The 13,206-nt window shown below is 46.9% G+C and overlaps 1 protein-coding gene and 2 long non-coding RNA genes across 3 annotated transcripts; 2 read left to right on the top strand and 1 right to left on the bottom strand.

Annotated features, from left to right (window-relative positions):
- Positions 1–420: 420 nt before the first annotated feature.
- On the top strand, positions 421–2,989 carry LOC114852713 (uncharacterized). The gene is made up of 3 exons (XR_003785431.3): positions 421–1,241; positions 1,653–1,733; positions 1,810–2,989. It is a non-coding gene; the product is annotated as an uncharacterized LOC114852713 (long non-coding RNA).
- Positions 2,990–3,121: 132 nt separating this feature from the next.
- On the top strand, positions 3,122–8,544 carry LOC114852735 (uncharacterized). Its single transcript, XR_003785437.3, has 3 exons — positions 3,122–3,344; positions 4,361–4,579; positions 7,115–8,544. It is a non-coding gene; the product is annotated as an uncharacterized LOC114852735 (long non-coding RNA).
- A 1,398-nt stretch (positions 8,545–9,942) lies between these two features.
- On the bottom strand, positions 9,943–12,816 carry LOC114852759 (calcium and integrin-binding family member 2-like). Its single transcript, XM_029145383.3, has 6 exons — positions 12,590–12,816; positions 12,265–12,299; positions 11,376–11,487; positions 11,143–11,290; positions 10,876–11,071; positions 9,943–10,520 (listed from the first exon to the last, which is right to left on the bottom strand). The coding sequence occupies exons 1-6, from the start codon at positions 12,638–12,640 to the stop codon at positions 10,499–10,501; spliced, it is 564 nt and encodes a 187-aa protein (XP_029001216.1). The 5' UTR covers positions 12,641–12,816; the 3' UTR covers positions 9,943–10,498.
- Positions 12,817–13,206: the final 390 nt, after the last annotated feature.

Raw genomic sequence — 13,206 nt, 5'->3', positions numbered from 1 at the left:
AGGAGGAAAGTCTCAGGCTTCGACTCAGTGTTGTGGCTGCAGGATCAGTCACACACATCAGCTGTTCTACTGAAATCAGACACAAATCCTGCTGCCAGATTAGTGGACAGTGAACTGTGTGGTCACGTTCTAGATGGCAACAACTGAGCCTCAAAGCCCCTGATCCTCGCACCAGAAGTCTGCATGAGTCCAAACCACAATCCTGTTCCTGGACAGCGCCGCCTCAGCCACCTGGTGTTTCCCCCAATCATTTACCAGGAGCAGAACCGGTTCTGTCAAAACATTACCTGTAAGAATGTAAGACATTTGTTGCTGAGCAGCCTGACTTCAACCCAGGACACATTCCTCATCAACAAATAGGTCCCCACTCACCCGAGCCTTAAAATGATGTTTTTATGGTCTGTTTTTATGTCCAAGGAACAATCTTCTGACTTATTAACTTTATTCAACCAACACCAAACATTAACAGTGGAGCAGGGAAATGATTCCCAGATGAGATGAGTGTTCATTCAAATCAACCAGCCTTTTAACCAGCCTTGGCTTCTCTTCCAGCCTCAGATACTTTCTTTGTTTGCTTCATTTCAGGAGACTTTAACATTGACTTTGAACCAGGACACGTGATGAAACCAGTCAGTTCCCTTTCTCTGCACAGCCTGAACCAGGCTGCTCACGTCAAGGAACCTGAGGTTGTGGCTTGAGAACCTTTGAGGCTGGAGAACCAGCAGGCAGAAGCACCAGACGTAGACATGCTACTGTCCAACCCTTTGGCTTGTCTGTGATTATGGCAGTAAACATTCAGATAATCAAATTATCTAAAGAACGTTATCTGGTCCTCCTGAGAACAACTTCAGGAACACGCAGAGAACAGCTTGTGTTCACGTTCAGGGATCTCTGCCGGTTAATCTGCTGAGAAAACAAGAGTTCCCACATAGAGAGCAGGATTACTGGGCCGGGACAACATGGCCGTTACATAAATCCGGTGCGTGTTCTGGCTTGTGTTGTTGTTGTGGACTGAGGTGTAAGGTGCTGCTCCTCATGGCAGCTGTCCCACACGTAATGTTCCTAATGTGGAGGCTGTAGGTGAGCCCATAAGTGGATTTGTGAAGCGAGCTAGGTTCAGTGACCAGAGGTGGAGCGGACCAAGATAGAGAGCGACGCTGTGACCCAAACCTCCATGTTAAGAACAGATAAACCCAGTGGGGAGAACGCAGTCGCTGCTCGTCGGCGCGGGTCAGCAGGAGGTGAGCAGCGAGCATCAGTTCATCTCATCAGTTCATCGCAGATCAGGAAAGAAGCAGAGCATTCTGCATAGCAACTCAGCAAATATCAGCATGCCGCATTCAGTCCTGGGTTTAAGTGGAGACTGCACAGTCACCCAGCAGGCCGGGGGGAGGAAGTAGTGTGGGACGTTGCCAACCATGACTGTTCTAGGTTATGGACTGAGCTGCTGAACCACACGAGGAGAGTGACTCCAGGTTTACAGCTGTTAATTACTGGTCTCTGCATCTCTAATCGCTTGTAAACCCAGAGAATGTTTACAATGCGCAGCTGCCCTTTAACTCCATGTATTATTTATGCAAATGATTCTGTTTTATTGTGGTTCTGCCTGGAATCACAAACACAAAGGTCAGTGGGGTTTCTTCCTGTTCTAGGTCCCCGTGGAAAAACCAGACCCTGGAGGAGCATTCCAGAGAGAACAGGAACACGGCGTCCTCGTGGGCCCACCGGTGGAGGTCTGGTGAACCCCCTCACACGTCTGCACTGCTCCGACATGTAAACTGCTGTCTGACATCAATTATGTGTTCTCAGTCTCCTCTGCTGGGTCTGGGAGCCAGAACCTGACTCATCAGCTGCATCCGTGCGGTGCAGGACGGGGATCTCATTCAGAAGAACAGCCGTTGGTTCTGGATGGGGGTCACGATGTGAATGAGGATGATCCTGTAGTTGGAGTTGGAGCAGATTGTCCCCCGTGGTGGTGGAGGAGGACTGGAGAATAAATGTTTCCTCAGAGTGGAGAAACCTTTCTAGCAGATTCTGTGACTCAAGCTCACCTGGATGATCCCTCACACCGTTATTAACTTCTTCTTCTGTGTTCTTCTGTTATTGTGGATGCCTTATGTTTGTGTGGGTACATGAGGAGGCTTATCTGTTGTCATGGCTGCCTGATATAAGGCGGATCCAGTCAGACTGCAGGGAGATTTATGACAGGCTAAATATGACACATCTCCACATCAGTGCCTCTGGAAACTGGTCCAGGTTTGAAGAGTTAACTGAGTAATGATGCCTGACGATCATAGAATAATACGTGGGCGCTGTCAAAATATAGGAAACAGGAACGTGGGGGATTATTTTTAGTGCGCTGCCACTAAACTGGGGTCAAGACAAGAAATGATGCAAAGATGTAAAAGACTTCAGGACAAGTCACACGTTGGTGTTTCTCACCCCAGGAGCTCGTTGGTGCTTTCGCCAATTAGTCCCATGTGGACTGTGACTGTCTCTCTATGCAGATTCAAAATGACTGGCACCACACACTGCTCCACTGGTTCTGTTCGAGCTGAGGCCACAACACGAGTCCAGGTTCAAACGGAAAAACTTTATTTATCTGAAACATTGGAGGCTGTTGTTTAGATATAAATCTGGATGTTTTTATAACATACAGTGACTAACATTTGATCTTTTCTAAATATTTGCCTAAATCCTTTCTACACAACTTGCTCATACTTGGTCATAGGTTGAAGTTGAAGAAGCAGGTTCAGGTAGAAATAAAATAACTGAAGAAACCAGGATGAAACCAGTAAAAAGAGATAAGAACCAAATCCTGTTAAAATAAGCATTATTTTCACTTTCACAGCTCAGCCCTTCACGATTAAATTATGAATATGTAAATATGAAACATTTAAATATTTTATAAATATAAAAATTGATATATGGGTTAACTCTGATTGCTGTTCCTGCTCTGAGGTGTCAGCTTTGTTGGCAAATCTCCATTATTTACACGGCAGCAGAGAATGTGACACAGATTTCCAGAACACGATGTTCTGGGCAAACCGAAGCACCCCCCACCCCACATCCTCCCCTGGCTGTGTGGGTGGAGCAAAGACCCAAACAAATCCAGCCTTTGTGCTGGAGCGGAGCACGGGGGAGGGTCAACGGGTCCCAGCACCTGTTGTTCAGATACAGTGTCAGCGCAGGGCAGCTGGCAAATCACCGATTCACGGGGAAAATATCAAGGAGCTGACGGTTCAGGGGGGAAAAACTGAACTAGGACTGAAGGTTCTGCTCACATCACATTTCCGTGAATGTCTCCTTCTGCGGGCTGAAATGAGGAAACATCTAGACTTGAGGTAGATCAACGTGTTCTTACTTAATCCCGCCTCCAAAGCAGCGTTGTTGTATTAATAAGATGAACCTGTGATGAAAGTAAAAACACAGAACGCAGCCCTCACCATTCTATCTGAGTGTAGCATCCAGTGACCGTCACATTAATTGAACTGCACCAACACAAACACAACGCTGGCTCCAGTTTTATGGCTCTAAGTTTGTAGTGGTTTTGCAGAATGAGCGAGAATCTGCGGTTAATACTTGTGAAATGTTATTACAAACAATGTACAGGTCAGTTCACAGAAACATCAGAACCGTGTTTAGGAGTCTGAACCCAGACTTCAGGCAGATTCTGGCGTGCTCGTCATTGGACAGACCCGGTTGAAGCCCACGTGTTGCTGAAGGGAACCTCTCTCCATGTGTTTGACACCTGGAAATCCGCTACTGGAACAGGCTACTGTGACACGGGGGAACCGCAGCTCACTGGGCTCATCGGTTCGGTTCAAGGACCAGACGTCAACTGCTGAAAACACAGCATCATCTGCCCAAATGTGGCGTGGAGGTGTCCGACAATGACTCAGGACATCGGACCTGCTTCCTGATGAAGCCCATGATAAGATGTCTCCCAGCATCTGGGTCTGGTTACATGTTCTGGAGCTGAATCAACATGACGCCGCCCACGCTCCGCTTCTTGACACGCTGCTATTTTTGGTCTCTGTCTGGACCAGTACCAGTGTTATCACAGGCTTCACCTTGGAGTTCATGGCAGCTCACTCCAAGGCTCCTCATCAATCATCGGCCGAACCCAAGGCCTTGATCCAACATCTGTCACCAAACTGGTGCCAGGCAACTTTACACACACACTGTTTTTACAGTACACTGACTTTGCGTTACTCTAAACATCACAAATTATTCTGATAAAGTGGTTTTGTCAGCTGTAAGCTAACACCAGACAGGAGTGGCTGTGGTAGGTCCATGTTTTCATCCCGCTTTCATCGGCAGCAGAGGCCAAGTTAAGACAATGTGCTTCTATTTTCAGCTGTTCTGCAGACGAAACCTCCTGCATTCCCAGCAGAGCATGGGATCAGATCTGGCAGAGGTCCGGAGGGACACAGCCAGGGAACAGACAGATCCAACTCCTGATGGGGGTGAAAGCAAAACATTTCAACATCCCATCGCTTAGTTTATCCAGAATGTGACTACACAGGGTCGTCTCAGTCATCTCTCAGTGAGGAAACCCCGGTTGGGAAATCCACAGGTGAGTGTTAATGTCGCTGCTATTAAATGAGCGAATGACATCTACAGATATGAGTATCAGGGCCCGTGATGGATGAGCTGCACTTGAATCACAGTGCACGAGAACCGGGCAGAACTGGACACAGCCTGAATGTATCAGCACATTTCATACAGATACTATTTGTGTGGATGCATGATGAAAAAGGTCTCAGGTGTCAAACACTGGCAGGAGAAGCTGAAACCAGCAAGTCCAGCATCACTGGGCTAAGGTCCACCTGTCAGTCAAAATCAGCAAGCCCGTAAGTAATGGGCCTGAGGTGGACCCACTTTCAGCCTGGCTGTCATACAGGCCCTGGACTGTGACTGAGAGAAACATCAGTCAACTCAAGGCACTTTCCAAGGTTCAAACGTTACACAACTAACAGCCAACCTTGGATGCTGATGATGATGCAGCACAAGCAGCGCTTTTTTATTGTTGGACAGATGTTTATTTCTCAGCCCACATATGCTATCAGCATCGTTCCTCAGGAGCCAGCGTAACTGGACCGGCCTCATTCACAGCACACGCTGCGACGCAGAGCTGAGTGTTAGCAGCTGTGTCCTGTGCCTCTGACTGTGGCTGCTCACAGAACCACAGTCAGACTAAACTGTAGAAACAGCAACGGTTCAGTTACTGGGACCCGTCTGCTGCGAAGCGACCATACGTTTACACTGTCAGCAATGCCGCTGACAAGTGTTAAACAAGGGACCTGTCCCTGCAGGGGTTCCAGAGGCCAGTGGTTCTGAACCTACAGTACAGGACCACTGTAAGAGAATGAAAGACACACAGTAAACAAAAGCAGTTCATTAGTTTAACAAATCAGCTGAAGCACAGCAGACGTGCTTCTCGTTCCTGCAGCCTGATGTCACAGAACCAGGCGGCCTATTCGGTCCGATTCCACTTCTTTCATTCATTCCGAGCTCCAGTTCGAAGCTGACGATGTTGGAGCAGCAGCTTCACCGGTGCCTGTTCACAGTTTGGCCTGTCCTGCACACAGTGGCTCAAAGATCAGGACCCTGTAGCAGAACCTCCGTTCAGAGCGTGGATGTCTGGCTATGACTCACTCATCCAGTTTAAGTGACACTGTTGCACTAATTGGTTTTGTTCTTTGTGTTAATTCGAACCATGAACTGTTTTCACGTCTCACAGTTTTCAGATGTGATGCATGCTGTTACTGTCCGTTACTCATTCGCAGATGCACTTTTCTAGTTTGCACTAAGCTAATGGCTCTAAGGTTCTGAACATGTTGTGGTTCCTGGTCTGGTTTTATGTTTCCATCTGGTGCTTGTGCCTACGCCAGATGAGCGGCCTGCCTGCTGGTTCTGGCTCAAGTTCTGCTTGTGAGGCTTTGACTGTCCTTCCAAGAACTGATGTTTTTTTGTAACACTGTTAAAAATGTTAATGACTGCTGGCTACAGGCATAAATATGAGAATTGATGGTGATTGTGAAATTATAATTTCCTGCTTGTGAAGTTACAAAACTGTTGTTACATAAGTCAATGAGACAAAGCAAAGGAAATGAGCTAAAATCATTTGCTCTTTACTGTTAATTTCTGAGTTTTAATATTTGACCTCCTGAGAAACAGTGTGTGTAGAAACTTAAAACATTTTGATTTCATTGTCCGTTATTCATATCTGGAAGGAACTGAAGGACTTGTTACAGATGTTTCCCAAATTGTGGCAGAAACAAATATAGGTGTGAGGCAAAGGGCATCTCGGGTAATCTGAAGAACAACTGCCCAAATATTTCCTTTTTAAGAATGACAGAGCAGATGTGACTACAGGAACAACTGACGTACCAGCCGCTCTAATTAGATTCTGCCTCAGCTGGTTGTTATTCAGGCCTTTGATCTGGTCTCGGCAAGGTTTTTAAAAAGTTTCAGAAAGAGTTCTAGGAAAATGCTTTTAGGATTTAAAAACATCGTAAGATGGACATTCACCAGATTACATATTTCACTAATCAGATCATTACAGTTTTTGTTTTTGTTTTCAATTAGATTTAGCATTTTTTGGAAGAACAGTCAAACAATTCAACTTTAGGTTTCTATGATTTGAGGAGAAAAGAATAAAATCATCAGTTACATCTGTTACATCCTGTTTCTCTTAAGCCAGTTTCAACAAGTCTTCAGTCCTGTTATTGTCCATCAATTCATCAAACTGCGTGTCCTCATTTTTGGCTGCTTTACTGTCACCTGTGCGAGGCTGTAATGGCTAACGTGTTCTGGCCTTGGGCGTCTGCTTGGACACTGAGAGCAGCAGCCTTGACCCAGAGCGCCAGAGCAGCAATCGGGTCACGGCTGCTTTGAAGTGTCTTCGTCTTGGCTGAGGTGGGCAGATGATAAACAGCACACAGTAATCTGAGACGCCAGGTTAGTTTGTCCAAACCATAATTAAATCAACTAATGAGCGTCCTGTCAGCCTCATCAGGACTAAACAGTGAGTTTGGTGACGGGTGTTTGCACCATCCTTTTCATCATTGCTGCCCCATCACTTTTTATCACCTGGGTTTTTTCACAGACTCTACCCGGATCCCAGCAGGAATCTTTACATCCATCTGCCAGAACATGTGCTGGCTCATCAGCGCACGATAAGTCTTTGGAGAACACGAAGATCCAACCAGGAATGCGGAAGAAGCACAATGGACCAGCTGCTGCTCCCATATCCAGATGTTATCAAACCACACAAATGTGTTTCTAACCATTTCTAGTCCAGATGCCTATTTTTGTCCAGTCCAGTGTATTTATGAGCATTTTAAACACAACTGTGGGATGTTAAGGGTTGAAAATAAAAATAGGAATTATAAATACATGCATCTCCAGATACACATAGTTACAGTAGATAGAATCCTCCTGATTTCCGCATTAATTTTCAGATGGAAGTAGGTAAATATGAGCAAAATGAGCCTGACATCATCTCATCCACTTTAACTGTCTGACACACACTAAGCTCTGTGGTGTCTTTACTCTTTGACTGCAGTCACTGCAGACTTTGGACCATTGCTCTGTGCAAGTGTCCTGACACAAACCGGCTCTGCAGAGGGAACAAAGCTGCTGAATGCGTGGGGCTGTGAGACGTAAAGCTGTCCAGCAGCCTGAGGTTTGTCAGGTTGTCTGGGACAAATGGCTGCTCCAGCAGGTTCCAAAAAGAGATGTGACCACAATCAGTCCATCATCAGTGCACGGAAACAAAAAAAATTTTCAAATCAGAAAGTATCTGCAATAAAATGATACTTTGCTCATTGTATCATTTTGTACTATGCTACTGTTACCAGTCTACATGTACTTACACAGTCTGCTGTAACTGTAGCTCATGTTTAGAACCATGTCGCCCCCTGCTGTCAGACCCAGTCTGCATGTTTATACCACCATCACCACCACTGTCATCATCACCATCACTGTTCTGCCTTTATATGTCTGATTACATATACAGTAGCTAAACTATTAAATTGTTTAAACGGTAGATAGGCGCGTTTTAGCGCCCTCTTCTGGCCTGTTGACATTAATACGTAGTGAACGTGTGAAGTGCCTTGGACTTTATTTGTCTTTAAGTGGCTTCAGAATGTTTGTACTAATGTTTCTGTGTGGCTGGTCGCCGATGCTTGGAGGCATTTTCAGCTTTTACTCAAGGACTTATTGGACCAGTCCATCAGATGCTGTTCCCATTCCCACTGCAGGAGAGCAAACCTTAATCCAGACTCCCTCCCTCACACTCTGGTCAGTGTTCCAGTTGTCTGGCTCCTGATGCTCGGCTTAACACTTTTTTTCCTCTTTCCTCTCACTGTAAGATAAGTCTTGTGGTTCTGAGTCCTGCGTATATGTTGACTGTGACTGTGCTCGCTTCCCTGCTGCATCCGTTTTCTTACATGTATTAGTGCAGTGGCCTCAGATTAGATCTGTGGTAAATGGCTCTGAATAATAAATGAGGTCAGAGAACAGATTAAAGCTCAAGCCATGAGTTCTTCTGCACAGAACTGGACAAAGTTTTAACATGACTTGAAATCAACCAGTGGGATTTTTCAGTCCAAATAATTTCTGTCTTTTCCTTCGTGGAATCTGGGATTCTTCTCTTCTAACCTGAGCCAGCGGGACCTCCAGGGACTGGACCCATCCTATCAAGCGGGACTGGGTCAGTCTTGAACTGTTTCTCCAGCAGAACCTGTTTGGTTGCCTTTGTGAAGTACTGAATAGGAACTCGGGCCAAAGCGCTGCCCGTTTCCTTCCCAAAACATGGCTAACGTGTTCTGGGCGTCTGCTTGGACACTGAGAGCAGCAGCCTTGACCCAGAGCAGTGACACTGCAGGCGGGTCACGGCACATCTGCATAAGGAAACGCTGTCAGTGTGATGCTTTATGACCTTTGATGCTTCTGGTGAGCTCTGTCTCTCGACTCGGTTTAGCCGCCCGACGTTTCAGCAGCATCTTCAGGTGTTCCTCCTCTTCCAGCGTTTCACATTCATGAGCCAAAAGGCTTCATTAATGCTCCTCGACCGGACCAGACCCCGACCACTGGGTCAGGATTCAGCTGGGCGGCTTGACAGTCACCTGTGGGCCTGACTTTAGACTGACTTCAACCGGAAACATATTAAAATGCTTTCACGTTCTGCTTTCGCACCTCTAGATGGCAGCAAAGTGTTACAAAACCTGTTTAAGATGTGAGCGGCTGTTGTTTATTTAATGGCTGTCAAACATCTGATTGGACAAACAGCTGAGAACCTCAGATTACTGAGGTATTATTAGGGCCCAGTAGGAGCTATTCCCCAGGGGAAAGCGCTCTGACTTCCTGTACATCCTCAAATAGTCGCAGAGAAATGTGGCCGATATTAGATTCATGTGAAACCGAAGCTGAGGTTCAATCTATGTGTTGAAAAGACCAGCAAACGCTAACAAGATTGATTCTCCGGAAGCGAAGGAAACGCGAGCCGAGAGGAGGCAGATCACCACAACACAGGTCCGGTCACCGCTCTCTGCACATCAGCCGTGGAGACCGTTCTGGATTCGATTAGACCCAATGCTGGCGATTCGGCTGATGACGCCGCTATGCTGCAGCAGGAACAGTGTCATCCACGGCTGGATGCTCTGGATAATCAGGATCAATGGCAGCGGCAGCAGCTGCAGCTCTGAGCGCCGGACAGAGTCTCTCACATCCTTATTCAGCAGATGATGCTTCGTTCATATGCAGCATTTCAACGTATACGTTAGAGCCTTTTACATTTTACAGCCACACTACATCAAATGAAGGCGCGAGTTACAAGTGCGCAACATGCACAATGCAAAAATATGAGGATTGTGGGACCTGCTCTCCTTTGAGCGATTCCTCAGAAACATCCACATCAAACGCTTCAGAAGGTCGAGCAACAGAAAACCTTTTATTTGACGCTAGCAGAAAACCTCTTGTCTCGGATGAGTGAAAGTGTGTTGGAGGCAGGAAAACGTGTGTGATGGCGGAGCCCTTCCGTCAGCTGAGCTACAGTTTACTATGATTGTCATTATGCACCAGAGCTGGAACCACAGCTAGAAGCTATTTACAACATGCACTTCATCGAGAAATATTGCATAGCTCCTCTTGTTTGCCCTTTAACGTGTGCTTTTAAAACCGAAAGCAGATCAAAGCACTGAAGTCAGAAAAGCCCTGTTCGGAATCGGCTGCGGCGCCGTCGTCCCGTCGAGTCCAGGGAGACGGAACCAGCGGCAGAGAAACTCGCTTGGTGTAAAGTTGGCCCCCTCTTGGGTCATCGCTCCTTCTCATCTTGGTCCACTTCCTCTCACACGTCCTCGCTGGTGAGATTCTGTAGACTCAAGTCCCCGGTTCTGCAGGAACCTCAGCGATGATAAAGAGGACAGGCACTGGGTCTGGGTTCAGGTTCAGGCGGCGTCTGGATCAGAGACATCTGCCCTTTGCTGTCTCATATTCGTATGTGGAAGTTACTGCAGACACAGCACAGCACAAGATGGAGAAACAGATGTAATATACAGACTGATTCACATCTGTCCATTCGAGTGAGAGCATGAACCTGGAGCTTACACCAATCTACACGACTATAATCATTGACCTGCTAAGTTCACTAACACACAGCTCATCCACCAAAAACCTGAAAGCAGCTGACTGAAGGAGAGGAACAAGGAGGACGTGGAGGAGCAGCAGGAGAAACAGGAGCGGATCTCTGCATCAGTAGAACCCGATTTGTCCACGTCACATTCCATTTATCTCACACCCATTTCTGCTGTTGCTACATATTTCTCTTACAGTAGGTTCTAGGCCCAAAGAACCGAAACAACGCACCTCAGAAAATCTGGAGCCTTTGAGATCATGTTCTCGAAGTCGGCAAACGAGAGCTTGCTGTCCCCATCGAGGTCGGCCTCCTCAATGGCCTTATCGCAGACCAGAGCCACCTCCTCTGAGGTCAGATCTCCTTTGGTCAGCTTGTTCAGAGTCTTCTTCAGGTCCTCCTTGCAGATGAAGTTGTCCCTGTTAAAGTCTGGACCAGAACAACAGTAAAACATGAGCAGCCGTGCGACAGCGAGGAGGATCCTGACACCAGCACGTTACCGTAGATCTTGAAGGCGTAGATGGTCTTGAGTTCTCTGGGGGAGGTTTCACACAGCGCAGAGAACATGTCCACAAAGTCGTTGAAGCTAAGGTTCCCCAGTCCGTCCTCGGAGAACGTCTCCACGATTCTGTCTCTGAACGGGTTCTCCTGTCGGGAACGAGCGGAACAGCACCCGTGTCAGTGTGAGGAGGTGCGAATAGAGACCCGGCCCCCGGGAACGGATCTGCTCTACCTTCAGCTCGGGCATGGTGACGATCAGCGTCAGAGGGACTCGGATGTCGGGGCTGTTGGTGTAGTCCAGTGGCACTAAATGTGGAGCCAGCTCACGGTACCGACTGTGTAACCTACAACAGAGGAGGCAGCAGCTCAGCGATGACCTTATCGGGCCTCGCTGTGATGAAAACAGCCGCTACAGAAGCAAGAACTAAGCAACAGGAAGGTTAAACACTGACCAGAGACGCCGTGTGTGTGTGTGTGTGTGTGTGTGTGTGTGTGTGTGTGTGTGTGTGTGTGTGTGTGTGTGTGTGTGTGTGTGTGTTACTCTGGGCCTTCCTGGCGTTCTGGTTCTGGTTCCAGATGAGATGGTCAGTTTATAAACAACTGGACTAACGGGCTCATCAGTAAGCGAGCGTGAACTGAAAACTTAGTTTGATAAATGGAGTGAGAATCACTTGAAGCGGCAGCTTTCAGCCAGTGTTCATCATAAAACCATGGGAGTTAATAGCTGCTGTAAATCACGTCCGGTCACAGCATAGCAGCAGAAATAACCCGGCCCAGGTCCAGCACCAGCAGATTCATCCTGTAAATCATTCTGTTGGAGAATAAGGTGACTTGACTGAATTAAAAGTGAAAACAGATCAGAGCCGAACCAGAACCAGAACACAAATACTGGGAGACAGACAGACAGAGAAAGACTGACGCTGACACTGTAACACACAAGTAAAGGCATCACAGCTCACAGTCCAGTTCCAGAGCCTCTAACCCAAACAAAGTACGTGTCTAAGTACGACCCATTACTGTTCTGGACTGGACCTGTTGACTGGTCTGTGAAGTAAACTAGGAGGAAGCTGAATGGAGCTGGTTCCATCCTTCACAGCTTCTTTTTAACCTGTGCTACTCACCGTAGGATCTCTTTCCGAGTGAAGTACGTGCAATCCTGCAAACACAGACACACAGACACACAGACACACACACACACACACACACACACACACACACACACAGAAGAGGGAGTTAGAGGAGGATCTACTCCCACAGCATCAGACTGTCCGACAGCAGGATGCAGAGGTAGACAGAAGCTCGGCCAATCAGCAACAGGATACACGCCCCGCATTCTATTCTATTCTATTCTATTCTATTCGATTCTATTCTATTCTATTCTATTCTCCTCATCTTCAGCCTAATTAAACGGAGCTTTTTTCCGCTCCTGTTTGTGTAAAGCCTCACCTGATACGCCTCCAGCTGCTCCTCGGTGAACGTTGTTTGCTTGTTGCCCATCCTGCTCGACCGATTCTCCCATCACACAGCTGCATCACACTGCAGGTCACGTCCTTTTAAATCTGTTCAGTTCCGAGGCCACACGTTCACAGTCCCGGTCCGGCCGCAGCACAGCTGTGCGATGCGGGGGAAAGCGTGATTTTGACGCCCCAGCAGCTAGGAGGCGCCTGCTGCATTCAGGTGCTGCTCGTAAAACACGCCTTCTTACATACATGTTCCTATCCATCCATTCATGTCTGAAAACGTTTAAATGAATAGTATCTTAAACTGCATGAGAAGTGATTCACATCCAGTAAATGACACATTATAGGGTATTTTTTGATCACAGAACACAGTAAATCTTGTAAAACATTCATGCATGGTGGCGTTTGACATAGTCCTGGGTCACCAAAAGATGTTGCTTGCATAATGTTGCTTTTTTACTATAACATTAAATTGAGATCACAATTACAGTTTAATTATAACTACATCTTTAAGTAAAAACCAAACAGTGGTGAACGATTGTGACTGACTGACTGACAAACTGATAATTGGAGGTGATTTTATAGAAGTTTATTTTATCACAG

Source organism: Betta splendens, chromosome 3 (genome assembly GCF_900634795.4).
Source record: "Betta splendens chromosome 3, fBetSpl5.4, whole genome shotgun sequence".
Taxonomy (NCBI): Eukaryota; Metazoa; Chordata; class Actinopteri; order Anabantiformes; family Osphronemidae; genus Betta; species Betta splendens.
This window is presented reverse-complemented; position numbering and strand designations above follow the sequence as displayed.

Coding starts and splice junctions, on each gene's coding strand:
- LOC114852759 (XM_029145383.3), bottom strand. CDS start 12,640: ATGGGCAACAAGCAAACAACGTTCACCGAGGAGCAGCTGGAGGCGTAT. Junction 12,300..12,589: donor AGCAGCTGGAGGCGTATCAG/GTGAGGCTTTAC, acceptor CTGTGTTTGCAG/GATTGCACGTACTTCACTCG. Junction 10,521..10,875: donor AAGGCTCCAGATTTTCTGAG/GTGCGTTGTTTC, acceptor CTGTGTCTGCAG/TAACTTCCACATACGAATAT.